We start from the raw sequence: 21724 nt of genomic DNA, 5'->3' as shown, positions 1-21724 counted from the left end.
TGTAAAAAAAGAACCTAAAATATGTATGAAAGTTTGTACAAAATACATTCTCATACAAGTTTAATGATGGTTTACACTTTGAAACAAAATGTTGTGATGCAATACACACTTTACATGTGCTTCTACTCTTAGTACAGCTGAAGTTACACTTCATATGTATTTGACATAGACCACTTAGCTAACTACAGTAAATTGCTTGAAACACGACGACCGTTAGTTAAATAAGTTTCATGCAATCATCCAATGATACTTAACACGTTAACATGCCTATCCGTTTGATGTAAAGGGAGTGCACGGAAACTCTTGCTGTTTGGTGGCAGTTCGTACGTTGCAATCTTAAAACATGCTAGAAATAACCTTGATACGTAACATAATCGAAAAATATCCACGAACTTTGGGTTTTAAACAGCCCTTTGAGTGTTGCACATGGACACAATGAGCTTTGAGTGGATCAATAGTATGTGCCATATAAACCACTAAATCTTCAAGTGGTTAACGAAAATTAAACTCTAGTTTAACTGATTGAAGCATACATACTACATGATCATATGATTACGGGAACGTGTAACGAAAACTTGCGAGTCATGAACAGAATTCCGTTCGATCAGCCCTTGTACATACAAACAAAGATTATTTAAATTTACTGCATACACATTAGCACAGTATTTTGTCTACTAGGTATACTAATGTTAAGTTTTGATGTTAGTTTTCTTATGTTACTAGAACATTATTTGATCGGACAGGTTTTTTTCGTGGTGACCGAACAATCTGCGGTCGGAGATACATGTATTACACAATCGATACCATAGCATGACCTCCAAATATTTATTTGAACATCGACTTTGTTTAAAAATACTATTTTATTAAAAGATATCTTTAAGATGCTTTGTCTTTTTAAACTTATAACCGTGTTGTGCAAATAGACACATAATTATCGTAAGGTTTACATTTAAATTACTATTTATAACAGGTTTGAAGTCATCTTAAAACGTACGATTGTTTTTTTTCCCAATCAACATGGCCTGTCAAAACGTACGTATGTTTACATTTCGCTGATTACGCGATCGCTATCGATAAATATATATTCGGAGTTTTTCGTGTCTGGGCATCTCAATCTACTGACATAGATAAGATAATCATTAAAGCGCGCGTTTAAGATTTAAATAAGAAATCCAGACATTCTGTTATTAACCTTAAAAGATTTTTCGTTTTTAAAAAGATGTCTGTTTTACCATTTGCGCTTTATTCATGCTTAGTGGATTGCAAAGATAAATTTCGGAAAAGATACAGATTAGGCATCATTAAGAATCTCTTGATATATATCAGATATGTAAAATTAACGAAGAGTTGAAATCGTTCAAGGTACTAGATAATATCCATAATTATTGACCACAAAAATATAATATATTAATGAATTTGATATGCGCATAATTGCTATGTTAGCAGAAAGGTTTATTTTTAATGTAGAATTGGACAATCAACTTCATCCATGAAATAGCTTGTGGGCAATATTTATAAGACGCTAGACAAGCCAATATTTCTTAATATAAGGTAAGGAAAGTTATAATCACACAATACACAGGATTCGGCTTGAACAGGACATTGCAGAAAGTCCTTTAAGACATTATCTAATATTAGGTTGACCGTTGAGTCAATTGCATGTTTTCGTTTAAAACTTGTATTTTTTAAAGAGTACATGTATTCTATACATTTGCTATTTAGTTTGCCTTCATAATAATTGCATTTGCAGATTAAAGAACCAAGTTATTGCGTTCAAGAGTTTTGTTATGCTGAATGTACTTTTGTTATGCATTTTTCTCACATTTATTTCTACATTCTCTTTCAAAACTGTATATTCGTTACGACATATTTTACACATAAAATATAACTAAAGAAATTTCAAACTCTTATCTGAAAATGAACGACCAAAAGGATGTCGAATATAAAACAGAACATAAACCTCCTACTCTTTGTTCATATCAATGCAGTAAATCTTCTCATATTACATATATGATACGGTAAACATAAACGCCGACTTGTTCAATGATACATAGGGTGATTATACTGAATTAGGTCATTTATACTTAAGGTTAGGTTTACACTTATACGTGTTTAGTATATATGCTGATATTTATGTTTGTACATTATATTAATTAACATGAATCATATATGGCAAACAGTGTACAAGATATTGATGACATAATGTACCCCGTTAAATATAGTTCGCTTAGAAGGAACAAGACAATATTCGAAAAGAATATATGCATATCAGAATGTTAGCATAAGTTCGAGTGTCTCAATATACAGAAATAGATAAACACTCAACTATATGCGCATTGGATGTCATTTAATATATTGTATATACATTATAAGCAATATCATCCACCCTGGTATGTGCTTGCTGTCTAAGTATACATTACTTGTATTAATAATAATAAAATACACAATATTGAACTGATATATTAAGTTAATGTTTTAATGTTATACATTTTTTTATCAGGAATAAATGGGTGGGATTAATTATTGGGAATTTAACTTTTGGTGTTAGGACCTTTAGGCACTCGAGGCTAAGAGAAATACGAGTTGTGTACGCAGTTAATAAAAGGCATATTGTTCTAGATATATTCATTTCAGGGCAATGCATATACATTAATGGTTTCCTTATCAGGAGCAATAAAACACCTGTCAAAGTATAAACGTTCGAATGATGCACATGACTGGCCGGGTACATCGCGGACATGTCTCGGTGGTCCGTGCACACTGGTCACAAACCGCCAGGTGGCTGCAAGGTAGCAGTAACATGATGCTCGGTCTCTGCTTGCACGTGAGGCACACCAGTGAGGATGATAAGGCGGGAAGGTTTCCTGGGGCCCTAAATCGCTTGTAGAAAATAAAATTTGTTTGATGTTAAGGATGTCCTGGATAAAATTTAATTACAAACATATTACATCATATCAATCCGATTTCGATAGAATTTGTATAAATCTATAAAATATCTGCATACACGTTTTGATGGGGCTAAATCTAAATTGCTTTTATTTTTGTAATGTCCGTAACCCCCATAATATATTACCGCTTTTCTTTTACAATTGTGTTGGTCTCTAACAGCCATTTGCAATACAATATACACAAGTTATTTACGGTTTTGTTGTAGAGGCAAATTCGCCCTTCTACCATTTAATTAAATTTATTTGACAAGAACACAAAGAGACATATTGGAGTTGGTATTTAGTTACTGTTTAGATATTGAATAAAAAGTTTACCGTCTAAGAAAAACAGCATATAAAATAATATTTAACCAATTTATCATTTTATACCTGAAAAGGTGGTTGTTGATTTCTTTCCATCCGCTACCATACTTTAATTGTCTGTGTTCAAAGACACGTTGCAGTACACTTGATGTGAATAATTCCCAGACATGTCCTGGAACAAATGTTAAATATTATTAACCTGATAGTATGATTGTTTTTACTTTTTTTAGCTTCTTTACATCATACTATGTAAAGGATCTAAGAAAGTTTAATCGATGCTATTATAATAAATATAACAACAAAGTATATGGCAATCTCTGTACACTACTGGAATGGTCAGCTACTGTCATTTTAGTAGTGAGATGACAACTTGACTTGTTCTATTATCAAAGCGTGTTTTATCTTTAATTTACCCTTCGTATTATACGGCGGCTGAGACGACGTTTTTTAAAATAAGAATTAAGTAAAATCAACGTGGATCCGGAAACTATGTCCTATGTTAAACATATCAGACAAACGACCTGTATGAAGAGGAATTGAGCAGCCTGTGTTTCGATATCGACAGCTACAAATAGTACACACAATCATTGACAAATAGCATAACATTAAAAGGATTTGTTTCACTTTAAGTAAAAGCTCGTATTATCATTTCATTCGAGCGTATGTTTATACACATTTTTACTCGTGGCTCAGATGACTAATGAGATGATAATACGAAAGTGTCATAGTTGTTACCAAAGTACTGCGTATATATTTAATAGTTACGAAATCACGAGTGAACTCTAAAGGAGAACCTTAACATGTTATACTCGTGGCTCAATATACATTTTCAAACGTGTCATCAAAGTCAATAAAGTGTGTTGGTATTACTAAGTTGTCTTATTTGTGATTATGGAACATAACAATTACTAGTTAAAAAAGTTTTTAGAGAAAACATGCTCGTACCTTTGTGATGATTCAACCTTTATTCCGACATAATTGCGTGTATCTATTTTTAGTGTGCTTGGCCTATGTTACTCGATCATTGTTGTATTATTGTCATTTAAAGAAGTTGAAGTGATTTGTATACATGCCAGTTTAATCAGATCTTCATTTGTCATATATGATTAAACATTATTGTGTTACTCGTCCTAAGCTAACAATTATTAAATCGTTTGAAACGTCTTTATCAATAAATATTTATGTTCAGCCCAGGATAAATGCACGTTGTAATCATTACGAGTAAAAATGTTTTGAAATGTTTTCCCGGAAAATGTTTATTCAGAGTCTCATTTTCATAAAAGTATGTAGTTTGCCATGTTATGCATTGTTGCATGTATTGATTGCGCACCACTGCCCGATGCATGTTTAATTATCTCCTTGGGATACCAACGCCGCAAATTTTCATTTGGTATCACGTCATAACTACATGTATACTGTGTTAAAGGCAGGCATTATGCCACCGGCTTGTTTAAGATAACAACAATAATACACAAGGAGTGGGTAAATACATCACGAGACGACAGTGCAGACGAACATAGATAAAGGATTTCATATTGATTTTAGTCCGCATTGCAACATACGAACCTTGTTAGTCAGACACCAAATTATTCTCATTTTATACAATGCGACTGGGTAGTTTCGTTAAGTAAATGAATACACGCGCCTCTAGAAACGGGAACCCATTTTGCATGTTGAATTTTGAATTAAAAAAGATCACGATGATACATTATTGCATGGTTCTGTACTGCGTGTATGAATGGCATGTTACAAAAGAAATGAACTTCTTACCTTCAACACAAGAACATACCGAATTCCGTAGGTCTTTTTAATTTTATATATAATCAAAGTACATAAAGTCAAATTGTGTTAACGTTCAAAATAACAGGAACTAGGAAAATAAATATCATAAATAACAAAGCCACTACAGCTCGTTACACAGCAAAATACAAGTGTATGGCTAAACTAGATATATAATGGAATATTACGTAGTCTAAACATCTTTATACTTTAAAATGCTTAATAACCGAAATCACTTTCACTTTTTGAAATAATATTCTTGTAGCACCATATTTGGTTTACTTTGAGGTTTATCTATTAACCGTTCACGAGATATCCTGTTGATTGATTTACATTTCAAATAATCAAGATAATGATGGTACAATTGGCGAAGGAAATATCTTTATAATACCTGCATAAGTTAAACTAAAGATCAAACATTACAAAATATGCGGCGGGTATATTTGATCGGCATCGTAATTAATAACTCACCGGCCTTTGTGTCGTATTGTACGTATTTATAAACGACGTAGCGCAAATTGAGTAATGCCATATCAAAATGTGCATGATTCTTATACGATGTATTACAAAACTTTAAGATTTCTACATGTATATGAATTTTGTTTTGAGGAGACGAGAATGGTTAAACCTGTAAAATTTATTCAATATTACAATGACTATAAGAATCTTACTAAATTTGCTAAAACCTTCATTAGTTAGGTTAATTTTGAACTATGATGCTACAAGTTTTTTTTCAGTTTCAATTTAATATTTTGTTTATAAATCAGTGAAAGGTTTGGGGGACCTCAAACCAGTTTGAACCTCAAAATACTCTATGCATAGACCGTTTGAAATCTGTATGATATATTTGTGTTCGTGTTTGTCGTGTAATTTTGTCCTGTGCTTTTTTGTTGGACAATGGTTCTTGCTGATATATTTACATATTAAAAAAAACGTCGTTATGATGATAAGAATTGCCCATGAAATGCAACTGCAGGTTATCTGTGTTTCTAGTTGAACTGTTACTATTTGACCTTACAAATTAGAAAAGCACAAAAAATATTAGTATTATTTCTAATATTGATTAACATTCCACGCGCCACTGTCATAGGTTTGGAATAAGACAAATAAGACAAACGAAAACCACTTAAAAAAACAAACTATTCTTTATCAAGTACATGTATAAGCTTCAACTAATATTCGCTGTTAACTGTGTGTGCACTCGTTCGGTTTAAATAAACGTTACGTGGTAGTAATATTATTTGTAACCTGAGCCTTGCCGAACCACACTGAAGATATTCACTACATTGTTCAAACATGAACACTTCGTCATACTGCAAACAATACCATGAAATCGTTAAGCATAATGTCACGTGACGCATATTTTATGAAGCTTTTCGTATTGGGTAACACTTTGAACCATGATTAGATTTGTATTTACTCGAGCGTTTGTAACACAACGTTTATCGTCACAAAAGTGTATTCAGGAAAATTAATATACACACTATAAGAGTGGTTTAATGACTGATACACTATTATGATTCGAGTCAAGTGTTTGCGTTTCCGTTCGAGATGGAGGAAGAAGGATACATGATAACATCGAGAAGGAACAAAATAATACTGACATTAACAGTTTTGGTAACCTCCGAAAGACATTTGACAACGTCCAAGAAGAATACCAATTAGTAAACACTTGTAGAAAATGGGCCATTCAAGACAGAGGTAACTTTTGATTTTGATGGAATCTGTTTTCCAAAACGGTAGAAATCATTTTGTTATACATGAACATTAACATGAAAAATATTTACTGCTGGATTAAACACATGGTAAACAAACGAAAACAAATTAAATAATTATTTTTAATCCAGTATATTTATTTTTAATATGTACTTGCTTTGCGCTATAAATGAAGATTATAAATTCATAGGTTATTGTGGTATTATTTAGTGTGTAATACATGTTTTTGGATTTGATTGATATGTTTTAGAATATAATACTACAACAATCAATACCCAACCAATGGGTATATGTACTGAACAATATGTGTTTATTTAAACCAAAATATTTAAGCAAAAATAACATAATGACCTCAATATTTGAGAACGCCATTGTACTGTTTCAATATACTTATTCCGATAAAGTACGAGTATTGCCGATTGATTTGACAGGAAGTGTAATGACGTACTTAACATGGCTTCTCGAGATTATGAAAACTGAATGAATTGGTAAACATTAGGATAAATTGAAAAAATAAAGGACATTAAGAATAAACATGGCTAGCTGGAACCTTTGCTACTAAGATCGTTTATTATTTTTAAACACTTGTAAGTTAGCATATTTATTTTCATTATCGGAACGCAGATATTCGGTAAGATAATCCAACTTTGTTTTTGTTTGTCTTAGATTCAATCACACCACTGGACTGTCGATGTTTTGTTGTTTGATGCTAGGAGTCAAACACATTCCTGGTTGTTCAATTACATCTCTTGAGATCAGGGATTGCATTTCTTCCGAAAGGATTACTTATGGATATAAGTCTGCGCCAAAAGAATGATGATGAACCAAATCTCCCACGACCTGCGGTTACAGATCATGACAGGAACGTTTTTCACAATGAAGGTAGTCATTTTGTTCATTGACTCGAATGGATAAAATAAACGTTTATGCTGCATATCACACATTTGTAATATAAGTATAAAACAAGTTAAAGGCGTCAGTGATTATAAAACATGCACAGTCAGTTCCTACTTTTTCATGTATCTACTCATACTAGATTTAATTAGTATTCATCGATTTTGGTAAGGGACGCATATGTTGCAATATGTTCTTGCTTGAAAATTTGAAGGGTTTTAAACGTTTATGCAACACAACATTAATAATTTGGTTTAGTGTAAATGAATGAATGACTGATTAAATATCAATATAAAGACAAAAACATTTCAAATTTGTTTCTTTTTTTCACAGCGTAATCTCTACAAAACGATCTGCAATTTGAAAGAAATGCTTACAGTATCCATGACACATTTAGGATACAAAAATAAACATCTTTTTAATTCTTTCAACATCATGACATTATTGATTATGTATGTTCTTATTAGACAATGACATGGATATGGTCAATGATCATTACACACAAAAATAAAGCACACGTCACAAAATATAAAGGAATAATTATTATCCATAAACATTTTCATGAGAGAATTTGTTATGCACCACGCTAGTTTTTAATGTAAAGGGGCCTTTTCACAGATTTTGGCATATTTTGAAGTTTGTCATTAAATGCTTTATATTGATAAATATAAACAATGGATCTTAAAGCTCCAGTAAAAAATCAAGAATAAAATTTAAAAAAGGAAAAAAAGTAGCCGGTACCAGGGCTCGAACAAGTGACCACCGGAGTCCTGGGTTTATCTGAAGTAAAAACCCATTAGCCCTCTCGGCTAATCCGCCGTGTATACACAGTTTAAGTATTTTATACCTTATATAAGCAATCTTCGTAGTTTCGTAAATTTAAACGACAACAACAGAACTCTCCAAATTATTCAATCGTTCCGCGTTGCAACGCTTTATAATTTTTAGGTTTTCAAATCGTCAAAAGAAACATATAATGGCTATATTGGACTATGGTAAATGTTCAGTAATACTGTTTCCTCACAAATATCATAACTAAAACGGAAATTTGCGAATCTGAAACAACTTTTTTTCAATTTTGTCAATTTACCAAACCGTGAAAAGATCCCTTTAAAGTAGATGACCATTTGCCATTACCATACCCGACGAAACATACAGCAAAACATTCACAACACAAATGATTGGAACTGGGTTAATCCCTTTAAACAGTCCATTCAAAACACTTTTGGATGCAATCGATTGAATGACGCGTCGAACAATTTGGCCCTGCACAAATAACTAGCATACAAATGTAAAAAAATTAACTTCATATCATTGTTGTTCAAACGAAGAAGAGAATTTAAGTCGATTTTATTATTTACACATATTAAAACAACTGTTTTCAAAATATTATGTACTATTTTGTGCATTGTACCAAACTTTACTGAGAACATTTTTTAAATAGCAATACACCGATTGTTGTATTACCAACATAAAATCAACCAAACGTATATTATTGCATGATACAATCATTGCCATTTTGTCTTGTAAACTAATTAAGAATTGTGAGGTATTTTGTATTTGCCTTTCAACCAGTGTTACCTCCTATGCTTTTTAATAATCGTTCAAATGCAAAGACCTAGATTTTAAAACGTGTTTTCTGTTAAATGTTGTTTTGCATAAAGTTTCACTTGTCTAGTTTTCCAATAAACAACAAAAAGCACTACTTTCTTAATAATATGCTGAACAATTTGACAAAATGGTTTAACAAATGAAACACAACAGAAATAGTGTGATTAAGTGTGAATGAATTAATGAATGAATGAATTAATGCATGATTGAATGAGTGAATATAATTCTGATGACAAAACATTTAATTCATTTTAATGACAAAACATTCAAACCTGTTCTCTATGGTCTGCGAAGTGTATGCTCTACAAAAATATTCAAACGTTTCTTTTCTGCCAATTGTACGATGAAAAAAATATCTTTAATTTGAAAGAAATGCTCACTGTATCAATGTCACATTTAGGCTATGAGAAAAGTTAAACATTTTTTTATAAAAAAAATTATTTCAACATCATGAAATTATTGTTTATTTATGTGCTAATTTTACATGACATGTATATCGTCAAGGATTATTGAAAAAAAAAAGTAATAACATACGTCGCAGAATATATAGGGATAATGAAAATCCAGAAAACATTCAGGAGAGAAATTGCTATTAAGCCACGCTTTTCTTTAATTCAAAGCAGGTGATCAATTGACAGTACTAAACATGTTAAAGACGAAACATAAAACAAAAAATTCACAACTGATTGAAACTGGTATAATCCCCTAAAATAGTCCAGGAAAAAAAAATCACGTTGGGATTAAACCGATTGAACGAGACGTCAAACCATTTAGCCCTGTATTAATCACTAACATACCTTTGTTGATGAAATAAACCTCATATAATTGTTGTTGCAATAAAAAACAATAGTTGTTTTCACAAAAAAATTAAGTCGATTTTATTTCAGTTAAATTACTCATATGTAAAAGATACACTAGGAGATAAAAAAAACCACCTATCTAAGGCACAATTAAAGTAAGTTAATGCAAAAAGTAAACACGAAAGCCGTGAAACACTGATTTAAACATACGATAGAGCAAACCATACGAGCACATTTCACGTATGTAGAAAAAGTAATGTTGTACACATAATAAACTTAACTTGTTCAAAATAATTTGTACTTTTTGTGTTATTTGTACCAAACTTTACTAAGAACATAAATTAAATGGTAATACACTTATTGTTTTACTACCAACATATATTGTATCAAACGCATATTATTGCATGATATTTATTATGAATACATGCCATTTTGTCTTGTTAAATTAATAAGTATTGTGGTGTATTTTGGTTTCAACTATTTGTTCGGGATGCCCGTCAATCAGTTTTACCTCCTATGCTTTCCAATAATTGTTGACCCAGATTTAAAAATATTTTGTCTTTTTAAGTTTGATTTGCATACATTTTCACTTGCTTAATTTTCCAATAAACAACTAAAAGCATCACGTTCCTTTTAATTTGCTTAACAATTTTACTTAAAGGTTTTGAAAATAAATCACAACAGAAATGCTGAGGTTTAGTGTGAATGAATGGATGAATGCATGACTGAATGAGTGAATGCAATTCTAATGACAAAACATTTCAAACTTGTTCTTTATTTTCTGCAAAGTGTATGCTCTACAAAAAATAGCCACATGTTGTTTCATTTCTGCCAAGTGTACACTCAACAAAAATAGTTTAAATTTGAAAGAAATGCTTACTGTAGCCATGTTACATTTAGGCTATTAGAAAAAATAAACATTTTTTATTTAAAAGTTCTTTAAACATAATGAAACTATTTATTATGTATGTCTTTACTTTACAATGACATGTATAGGGTCAATGATTACTGAAAAATGTAATAGCATATGTCACATAATATATAGGAATAATACAAATCCATTAACATTTTCAAGAAGGAAATTGCTATTAAACCACGTAAGCATTTAATCTAATACAGGTTACCAATTGACAATAGTATACATGACGAAACATACACATAAACATACAAAATAAAAAATGGTTGAAACTGGAGTTATTTGCTAAAACGGTCCAGGGAAATCACAGTGGGATTAAACCAATTGAATGAGGCGTCGAACCATTGATCCCTCTATTAATCACTACAAAACAAGTGTAAATAAAAAATTAACCCCAGATGATTAATGTTCAAACCATCAAGAATGATTAATGATCAAATAAAAGAGAAAAAAGAATCGTAAGTCGATTATATGCCAATTCAATTACTCATTGGTACAATAAGCACTAGATGTAACAGGAAAAAACTTTGTTAGGCACAATTAAAATAGTAAACACAAAAAGTAAATACGCAAGCCATGACACATTAATTTAAACATGCAATGGAGCAAATTCACAATTCACGTTCGTAGAAAAAGTTTTTTGTTCACATATTAAATACAAAGATTTTTAACATAGTTTGTACTATTAATGTGAATTGTACCAAACTTAACTAAGAACATAAATTAAATAGTAATAACTGATTGTTTTACTATCAACATATAATGCACCAAACGCATACTATTGCATGAGAAAATTATGAATACATGTACATACCAATTTATCTTGTAAACTAAATAAGAATTGTGATTTATTCTTGTTTCAACTGTTCGTTCGGAATGCCTGACAACCAGTGTTATCTCATATGCTTTCAAATAATCGTTCAAGGGCAACGACCCTGATTTTAATATAAATAAGTGAAACTCCAGGTGCTGGAGCAGTATTGAATTCTCATTATATACAATAAGTTGGTCCTTTATATAAGGCAAGTGACCAATTGCCAAATCAGTACGACACAGCACAATACGAAACAAAATACACACATTTAAGAATAAATCTAGGGTCACCGCCTTGAAACGGTCAATGCAAAGCATTGTGGGTTTAAACCGGTTTAAGAGCGCTCAAACTCACACGTGGCCCAGCAATGTTCATGATACATATAAATGTAAATAAAATTTAACCTCATAGCATTGCAACTCGAATTAAACAATAATAAAAGGGAATTAAAACGCATTCAATTTAATTACCATTTAATTACTCCATGGAAGGGGACCAGAGCAACAGAGTAACAACTTTTTGAGGAACGATAAAATAAAATTACGAACAAGTGTCAACTATATCCCTCCTTTTTTGAAAAAGATTTAAGAATATAGCATCATAAAGTTAATATTTCAGATCATCATCGCGCAAATACAGGAAGTCGCCGTGGTGTAATGGATATGGTGTCCGCCTTGCGATCGGGAGGTCACGGGTTCGATCCCCACCGTGGGAGCGTTCTTTAGATCTCTTCCAAAGACACCAAGTACTGGTTCTAGGCCCAGGAAACGGACTCGAGAGCGTTTATATAAGCATTAGGCTTTCGATGCAATCGAGCTAAAATAAATAGGTTTAAACTAAATACAGGAAGCAGCAGCAATAATTGGTGTAAAAGATCCATATTACATAGTTTGTTTGTTTATGTGACTGCTAAAAAAATTAAATCAAACCAAGAAACGCCCGTCAGAGAAAAATATAAATAAAGTTTCACGATATAAACCCGATGACCTAAGCATGTAGCCCAAAACAGCGGATGACGAAATTTAGAAGCGATGACACGATGATCTCAAACAAATCGAATATAATAAAAGGGGCATTACTGTAAAATAAAAAATAAATATTGAAGGGGCAGTAATCTAGAATCGAATTATCAATAAAACCAGCTGTGTTTATTGAATATTTTAGAATAAAACATATAAAATGGTCATTCCGTTGACAATTCCAAATTTTAAGAAAAGAAAGATATAGTGAATCGAAAACTAACAGGAATGTGTTTTTAAGTACGTCAACATCATATCCTTTTGATAAAATGAGTTAATTAAATTGAAAAGTTTACTATACACATTTTTTTATAGATATTTTAATTTGCGAACACGCTTCAAAACAGCTCCATAAAATGATGGGTGGGAAATTCCATTAGTTAAATGCCGTTTTGAAGAAACATTATGTTTTGAAATTAAATCACCATACTTTGAGTGAAATTTAGCGAATTTAACTCGTAGGTTATGATACAAAAAACCTTGTTTTAGCAATTTCTTCGTCAATGTATGATTACGATCATTAAAATCTTTAAAACATGAACATGCTCTGGCGTAATGTACCAACTGCGAAATGTAAATGCCATGGATGGACCTTTAGGGACGTTACCATATACGAACAGAAAATTCACAATTTGAAAGTTAAAGTCGTCCCGTTTTTGGTATAATCTTGTCTTAATAATAATATTATTATTAATAGTAAGATGTAAGTCTTAATACGCAGCATCTGTATTTGATTGACATGATCTATCTAAGACTAGTTCGTTCGGGTAGATTTGTGAATATATTGTTTGAAGTATGGGTTATCTAAATTAAGTACGCCATCAATAAACCTACTAATTAGGTAAAAACGTTGAATCAGATCTGGTCGTTTTATAATTCTAACATAAAATCGCTTTCATAACAATATAAAAAAAAGATCAGCTATATGTGGCGCACACTAGGTACGAATAGAAACCCCGTTATTTTGTTTAAATATTTTACCATTAAATTCAAAAACAAGTTATCCAGAAGAAAAGTAAGTGCTGCACAAAAGTCAAGAAAAGTCCTAATGTTGTATTTATCTAATATCTGACTAAAAAAGCTGTTTAAGTGTTTCAAGCAAGAAAAGAACACTTCTCTCTTGCAAATGTTTTTCAATCGAAGAAATAAGTTTGGATTTTATTTAAGTCTGAGGAAGCGTTGTATATAGTGCATACAATCATATGTGCTAACTTGTGACACCTTATATTTGTTCTTTTCAATTTTATCTATAACTTCGAAGGAGTATGTTATTGACCAAAATAGGTAAATAGGTTAAAACATGTTTTCTGTATTTTTTCCTTCTAAATTTTCACTTTTTCAATACTCTTGCAATAAGCAACAAAAACCACCACTTTCTTAGTAATTTGCTGAACAATTTGACTAAATGGTTTTAGAAATAAAACACAAAAGAAATAGTGTGATTGAGTGTGAATGAATACATGAATGCGTGAATGAATGAGTGAATATAAATCTGATGATAAAAAATAGTTTATTAAAAAATTATTTCAACATCATGAAATTATTGATTATGTATGTTCTTTTTATACAATGACATGTATAGGGTCAAAGATAATTACAAAAATCAAAAAGCGTATGTCACATTATATATATATATAGGAATAATGAAATACATAAAACATTTCAGGAGAGAAATTATTATTAAACCACGTCAATCGTTTATTCTAGGCAGGCACCTATTGAGTATTGACAATACTATACAGGACGAAACATACACCAAAGTGTATCAAATAAAAATAACTGCAACTGGGGTAATCTCTTAAAACGGTCCAGGAAAATCACGTTGGGATTAAACCGATTGCATGAGGCGTCGAACCATTTAGCCCTGTATTAATCACTAGCATACAAGAGTAAATGAAAATAACGCTCCTATATTGTTTGTTCAAATAAAAAAAAAATAAGTAGATTTTATTCCAATTGAATTACTCATTGGTAAAATATGCACCAGGAGCACCATAAAAATACCTTAAGCAAATACAAAAAAGAAATACAAAAGTCATGGTACAATAATTTAAAAATTCGATAGAGCAATTAACGTACGTAGACAAAGTTATGTTTCAAACATACACATGTATACTGTTTCTTTTGCATGGATACGTTTGTCATTCACAAATAATTAATAAATAACTCATAATGATCAGATTGTATCTTTTCATTTAATATTTTCTCTGTTTGCATAAGATACAATATGTACAAACAAATAAGGAGCATAAAACACGAAATTGATATTTTTGTTTTACTATTAAAGGACGCAGATTAGGAATCCATACAACGAGACCGTTACATGGGGAACAGGCGATTCTGCAGATCCGTGTGAAATCCTTCCGAAGAAGTCCCTAGATCATACGGAACCGCGCAGTAGAGTTGGCGACTGCTGGTTTCTTCTATATCGGTAATGGGCAAGTTTTAAAATGTTTTTGACGAAGGCGCTTCATTGATAAAGATATGATTGAAATATGCAGTATTGATACCATGCTGAAATGATGTAGGTCACAATTGATTTGCAAGCAACACTTTGAGCATCAAATACAAATAAAATACAAATAATTCACTGCTTATTGAATATACAGTATACTTTTTATAAATGTGTATTATATACTACTTTATAAATCACGAGTTTTTTAAGCTAAGCACAGCTATATTGCTGAGCTATCGTTTGTGTGATAGTAATATATTTCCATATTTAAGACTTCATTAAGTATCTGATTTAGTTTTTTAATTATTCTGAGTTAGAGCATCGATAAAACACATTTAAGGGCTTAGAATGAATATGTTTCGGTCAAACGCTTGCACATACATGCATTAAATTTCGATGTTTGTCAAATATATCGTACCCGTTTCATAATCTCATGATCAACAAGTGTGAGCGGGTGATAAAGATTTGTTCCATGATTCTATAATTTATAAAGAACTGATGCGAATGTTGATTTAGAAATGAAGTTTCATGCTACTACAAATTAACTTGAATATCACGTGCTTCTGATTGTTTTGTTGATCACATATTTTAATGCATTGTATTTAGTCTTATTCTTATACAAATTTAACAGGCTATGCAGATTGCGTCCGCTGTTTCTTTTGCGGGGTTGTTCTCCGCAGTTGGCAGCCCCATGATGTAGCTTGGGCCGAACATGTGCGATGGAGTCCTAGCTGTACATTTGTGCAGTTGAACTCGTGAAGAACACCTATCCGCATATGTTTGTGAAGATAGAGAAACAGTATTTGAAGAATTGGTAATATTATGGCGACCAAAACAAAGTGTTGTATAAGTTTCTGTATATTGTAACGAAAAATGCCTACTCGGGCGTTATAGCGTATTGTTGAACAAGGAATATCTTATGTGTTTGAAGAACAGGGAACGAAATATGTTTGTGTGTGAAATTAAACATCGAATATTTATTAATTCAACACTCATGGATACTTTTGTGTTTTATATGTACAAAATATATGTGGTTATCTTTTACAAAATAGACATAGTAATGCAGTTATGATTATTCGCTTCTCAAAATTATGTTTTGGAACAATGCAATCATATAATCCTGTTGAAAAGTGACCATGATATATAAAAAAATGAAAGTAAAATACTTTATATATATATAACATACGTTTATGAAGAGCAAGAAACATTAACACTAGTTTCGTTCATATGTTAATATATTGCATGCAATATGCCTATTGATGAAGATACGGGTATTCGCCTTACAAACGAGTTGACTTTGTACAATGAAATAGGAACTAATCAGAAGATGACCTAATGTTTGAATCCCTCAACTGACCTTTATTTTATGAGTAAAAACATTACTTTCATCAATAAACTTATGAAGGAAGTAGGATATAAAGGTGTCAAGAAACAAAAGGAAAAACACGCATTATATTTTTTTAACAATTCTTCTTGAAATGCTTAGTTTTTACAGGCCCACGTGCCAATATCATCAGTTCTCGTTTTACTGGTTAACATTTTTTTAACAAGAAAATACACTGTAATGACATGGGAGCTAGATAGAAGTTTCTTTTCATCTTCTGATTTATGTCTCCTACTATTTATAAAAAAATTTGTTTCACAATTTTGCATTTGTATAAATAATATAAAGAAGTGAAACTCCAGCTGCTGGAGCAGTATTGAATTTTCATTAAAAACAATTAGTTGGTCCTTTATTTAAGGCAAGTGAACGATTGCCCAAACAGTACAAAACAGCACAATACAAACCAACATAAACACAAAATATGAATAAAGCTGGATAATATGAATAATGCATTATTATGACAACATGTAAATAGTATATACATTTGTAACTTACAGCATTTTTAGCCACCTAGATCCAAATCCATGCATGATATTTGTGGCCGGATATATCTGGTCAATTCCAGTCAATACACATATTTAAAGCAAGTAAGCAAAATGAAACGTAGCAAAATTTTTATGTTTTCATGTGACAGTTTCACTGATAAAGTTTAGTCCATACAACACTGCCATGTTTAAAAAATGAATGTAAAAGCACACTTTTTAGTATAAAAATGTTAACGATTACTTTGTACATTTATTTATTTTTCTGTTAATCATATTATTTATAAGAGTATATTGTTCGGTTGTATAGTTTAAAGTACACATTTTAATGATAATTGTGTTGACTACTAATGTAACCAACCACTCACACACCAAGAAAGGGAAACTCATCATCAGAATTTTGTTTAAGTTTTTATTAAATATTACTATATACGAGGAGTTCCACAACAGAGCCTGTATCAGTTACTTCAAGGCGTTCATTATTATTGCAAATTTGTTGTTGCCTTTAATCGTACATAAAATAGAGTTGTTTGCTTTAAAATTTAATGAGGACACACATAGGTGCTCCATTCGAATACATGACTTGAAAGATGTATTTATCCTACCTCGTCACTGATAGGGGCTTTACTGTGGAACGGCTCAGATGTTTTGTTGACATATTTATATTGTTCAGCTTTGTTTTTCATTGATGATTTGAGTAAAACATTGTTGTGAATTAGTTACTTTTTTTGTTGTTACTCTATCTCGTGCAGAAACAAAGTAATAAGACTATGTTATATTATTTATGAAAAGGCAACACACCACCTTTTATATTTGCCATAGTACAGATACACCAGATCAACAGAAATATATCTTTTTAGACTCTAAATCCCTTCTTTAGAACAGGATTTAAGACCGTAGCATCATATAGTGCAAACTCAAGATAATAGTTAAGCGTCTTAAGAAGAAGTAGTAATCCATATAATTCATATAAACACCGACGTTGTTTAATTGTATTAAACTAGAAGATAACCCTTGAACACAAGATTCGCAAACCAATGTACATGTACGCCATTAAAAATCCTAACATAGCCAGATCCATTCATACAGCACAATGTCAGCACGAAGTTCCTTCGTGAATCGTCAAACACGAATAAACGTGTCAGCATCGACTGACGTCTAATTAGCCATACACATGGCTGTGCATATGCGTTGAAACAGCATACGTGGTTCCTATGGAACGAATAATGAATTTGTCTAAAAGATGATACATTTCTCCCATATAATTTATCTGAATACAGTTCTTACCCTCTTATGATAGACAAAGTATTGTTGATGCATGAAACTCATGAATAATAAACAAAAATATATCATGAAACGGCTTATATTAAAAATATATCAATATAGAAACTTTATAATTTAATTCGAAAAGAAAATGCGTCAATATAATAACAATTAAACCTCACGAGTGTTTCTCTCAAATACGATTAATGTAATGTATGTGATACGATGAAATGCAGCAAAACAAACAACATAAATAAGCTAAATTATCGCTTTGTATCAAAGTATAAACACTATATTTTAACAGTATTTGTTTTATTTTTAACATTAATACATATTATGCATTTATATAAGAATATCGTACATGCTTCGTATGAAATTTCGTAAATGTTTCCAACAAAAATAACTTATATAAAATAGTTTAACTGGTTTAAACCCTCAAATGTTCAAATGTTTATATTGAAATAATCACATGGTCGCCAGAGAATGAATGTCCGAATGATGAATATGACCGCTCGTGAACATTTAGGACAGTCAGTCAGTGTCTAAACACATTTGATGCTAAAGAACAACAGTTAACACACGCAGAACATATATTGTCAGAAGATTTCGAAGTAATCATTAAACATGTGGGCATACACGTGTAATAGAAACTAAAATTGCGTTTCGTTTATTTGCGGTTTTTTAAAAGTAATAATCGAATTGTGTTGTTAACTTTTTAAAATACGGTTCTCGATTGTTCTTTGACGCCACTTGCCCTAAATGTTATCCATAGATGATTTAGTATGCGGTTGCGGACCTTTTATTGTAACCCTACTATCATGTGAAGGAAACACATTGCTTGAATGGAATATTGGATAATATTCTTCTTCAAGTTACGTAAGTGATGCATTTCACATGAGATGTGCCGTGCAATTATTTTTTGCGTATACATGGTAACCTGAGAGATTGAATATTTATTTATTTCCATCTTGAAAAAAAAACATTGTATTTTTATGATCAAGGGCACGTCGGTTTGCATGTATTATGAACGTTGATTCCGACACACCATGAAATCCATGTAAACACGATTAACATGATTACACCTGTGTCTAAATAGCATGAATATTGTCCTATCTAATCGAAATTACTCAATGTTATTTATCTACATAGAAAGTTAAGCTTCTATTAAGTTTGCGTTTCTTAAATTAAGATCACGATTATGGGGATATATTTTCAATAATTCTTTTTTGAATATTAAATATAAATTAAAAGCTGTGAGCATGGAGTATCAATTTGAGTCATTACAAATCAATAGGAATCCTTTTGGGCATTTTAATCAATTGTGTTCCTGACATTATATAGGATTTACATGTACTGAAATTTTAAAAACATTATCAGGAGTAGTTGGATAATTGTCCACTGGTCTTTTATATCAGGCATATGATAGATAGCGTGTATTATACAACGCAATACATACAACGTGACACTAAACGTAAAATAGTGTTTTGAGCGGGGATCTCCGCATTTGAACAGTCAATACAAAACTTTCAAACGGTTGAAAGGCATGCTGAACTCCACAATTAGCAAACGAATATTCACAAACGATATTCAAATGAAATAATTGTTAACCTCAATGGATCGCAATTCAAAGTAACACGCAATGGGGACGTTGTTATTTCCTAAACAGAAATACAATATGTTCAAACGACATATTAATATATTCGCATATGTGCGTACTATTTTGATATCCATGTACTGCTGTCTTTATCAATATTAAATTGTGAAATCATGCGTCCCTTGAGTTTTTATCTACTGAAAAATAAGCTTGGTATCATAGAAAATACAACGTGTCTTTATATTTCACTCGCACGTATGGAACATCGCCCATCTTAAGTAAACTTATTGTTAAACATTATGATTATAACGACCTATATTCTTAAATAGGAGAACGATCATATGCTTTTGTTTATTATTATGTGATTCATCACTTAATTAGTTTAAAATAGAAGAGCTTATTTTTATAATATTAATACATTGCTTCTACATGCCTCTGTCCTTTATTTGGTATACATTCATGGATTAAAAAAACAAACGCGTCCGTTTCTTGTCATGGTAAGATTGTAATTTGTTGTGCTTTTTTCAAAATAGTATTTAACTTATTACGACTATTCAGTCTCGTAAAATGTTTTTATCAAAAAGATGACACTGTTTTAGCTCGAGATTGTACCGCGTTGTAAATATTTCAAAATATATTTAAATTATTTGTCCATTGGACAAGTTCGCATACGATTCATAGCGAATAATCCCAGCGTATCGATAACCCAAAGTCTTCTTGTGTATTTTCATTTGAGATATGTTAAAACAGCATTGCATTTATGGATTGATCGACAATGCCCGAGGTGTTAAAAATAACCACCATGGGACACCCATGATACGCATGTGTATTTCTGATAATTTCACAACTACCCGTATACTGAGTTAAAGTCGTTTCATGTTACCGCCTTGTTTCAGATACCGAAGGCGAGAGGTTATACATTAAGAGTTGAAACCAGACGAAGGTACACCACACAAAGGGCATTTACGCAGTTGTGAATAGATCTTTTTCGCCTTTAAACCGACATTACTGTTACCTGTTCAATCAGTTGTCCAGGTGCCTAGTTTATACTTGTGAACAGTTAGATTGAATAAGTGAATGTGCATGCCAAATTGAGAACAAATGTTACTTGGTGACATTGCTGATTATCACCATAATAAGTTTAAATGTCTGCATACTGTATCCAAGGGTTTTCTGACTACACGGATACGACATATATTTAGAGCTACAATTTTACACTATTGTCAATATACTATGCTTGAACTTGATGTCGTATCTTTTCATTTAATGAATCGTACTGTTCAACTCAATATCTTCATAGATTGTTTATCAAGCCTTTGTCGTATTTCCGTTTACTGGATAAGTGGAAATAAGGGGTTCAAAATAATCAAGAAACATTCGTGCAAACATACTTTATTTTGAAACAGGTTGTTCTATCGCTGCAAAACCATTGCAAAAGGTGTATTTGTACATGTTATGGGGTTCAATTGTTTGTTAAATAAATTGGTAATGTGAAGGGACTAATGATGCTGACATAGAAACATTTATTTTCCACATCTTTTCGCTTAACTAACTAACTTTGCTGTGGAAATCTCTAAACCAATAAAACTGACCATGAATTTATAAAATTAATTTAATTCAAGACACCGACGTTTTCATATAGTTTATCATAATATCATATAAGCAATTAACAAATAAAACATAACACAAGTAATTAAATGCCAAACACACAAACTATGATATTAAGTTTTCATTGTGTTATTTGTT

The 21724-nt window shown here is 31.4% G+C and overlaps 2 protein-coding genes and 1 long non-coding RNA gene across 9 annotated transcripts in view; 2 read left to right on the top strand and 1 right to left on the bottom strand.

Moving 5' to 3' along the window:
* LOC127852310 (baculoviral IAP repeat-containing protein 7-B-like) overlaps positions 1 to 21724 on the top strand; it is a 31478-nt gene that overhangs the window by 2566 nt on the left and 7188 nt on the right. The gene's annotated exons all lie outside the window — the stretch shown is intronic.
* Positions 1962 to 7121, bottom strand: LOC127852311 (mitochondrial E3 ubiquitin protein ligase 1-like). 7 transcript variants are annotated; one of them, XR_008036191.1, is made up of 3 exons: positions 5022 to 5323; positions 3318 to 3423; positions 1962 to 2872 (listed from the first exon to the last, which is right to left on the bottom strand). XR_008036191.1 is itself a non-coding variant. In XM_052386248.1 (3 exons), exons 1-3 carry the CDS (start codon positions 6340 to 6342, stop codon positions 2631 to 2633), a joined length of 420 nt encoding a protein of 139 aa, XP_052242208.1. In that variant the 5' UTR covers positions 6343 to 6382; the 3' UTR covers positions 2327 to 2630. The 7 variants fall into 7 exon arrangements, 2 of the variants coding, with proteins under 2 accessions (XP_052242208.1, XP_052242209.1); XR_008036190.1 differs by lacking the exon at positions 5022 to 5323 and adding an exon at positions 4197 to 4568; XR_008036189.1 differs by lacking the exon at positions 5022 to 5323 and adding an exon at positions 7098 to 7121 and having other exon boundaries at positions 2327 to 2880.
* Positions 6303 to 17839, top strand: LOC127852315 (uncharacterized). The gene is made up of 4 exons (XR_008036193.1): positions 6303 to 6731; positions 7413 to 7628; positions 15088 to 15231; positions 15887 to 17839. It is a non-coding gene; the product is annotated as an uncharacterized LOC127852315 (long non-coding RNA).

The sequence above is a fragment of the Dreissena polymorpha genome, chromosome 12, assembly GCF_020536995.1.
Source record: "Dreissena polymorpha isolate Duluth1 chromosome 12, UMN_Dpol_1.0, whole genome shotgun sequence".
Classification (NCBI taxonomy): domain Eukaryota; kingdom Metazoa; phylum Mollusca; class Bivalvia; order Myida; family Dreissenidae; genus Dreissena; species Dreissena polymorpha.
This window is presented reverse-complemented; position numbering and strand designations above follow the sequence as displayed.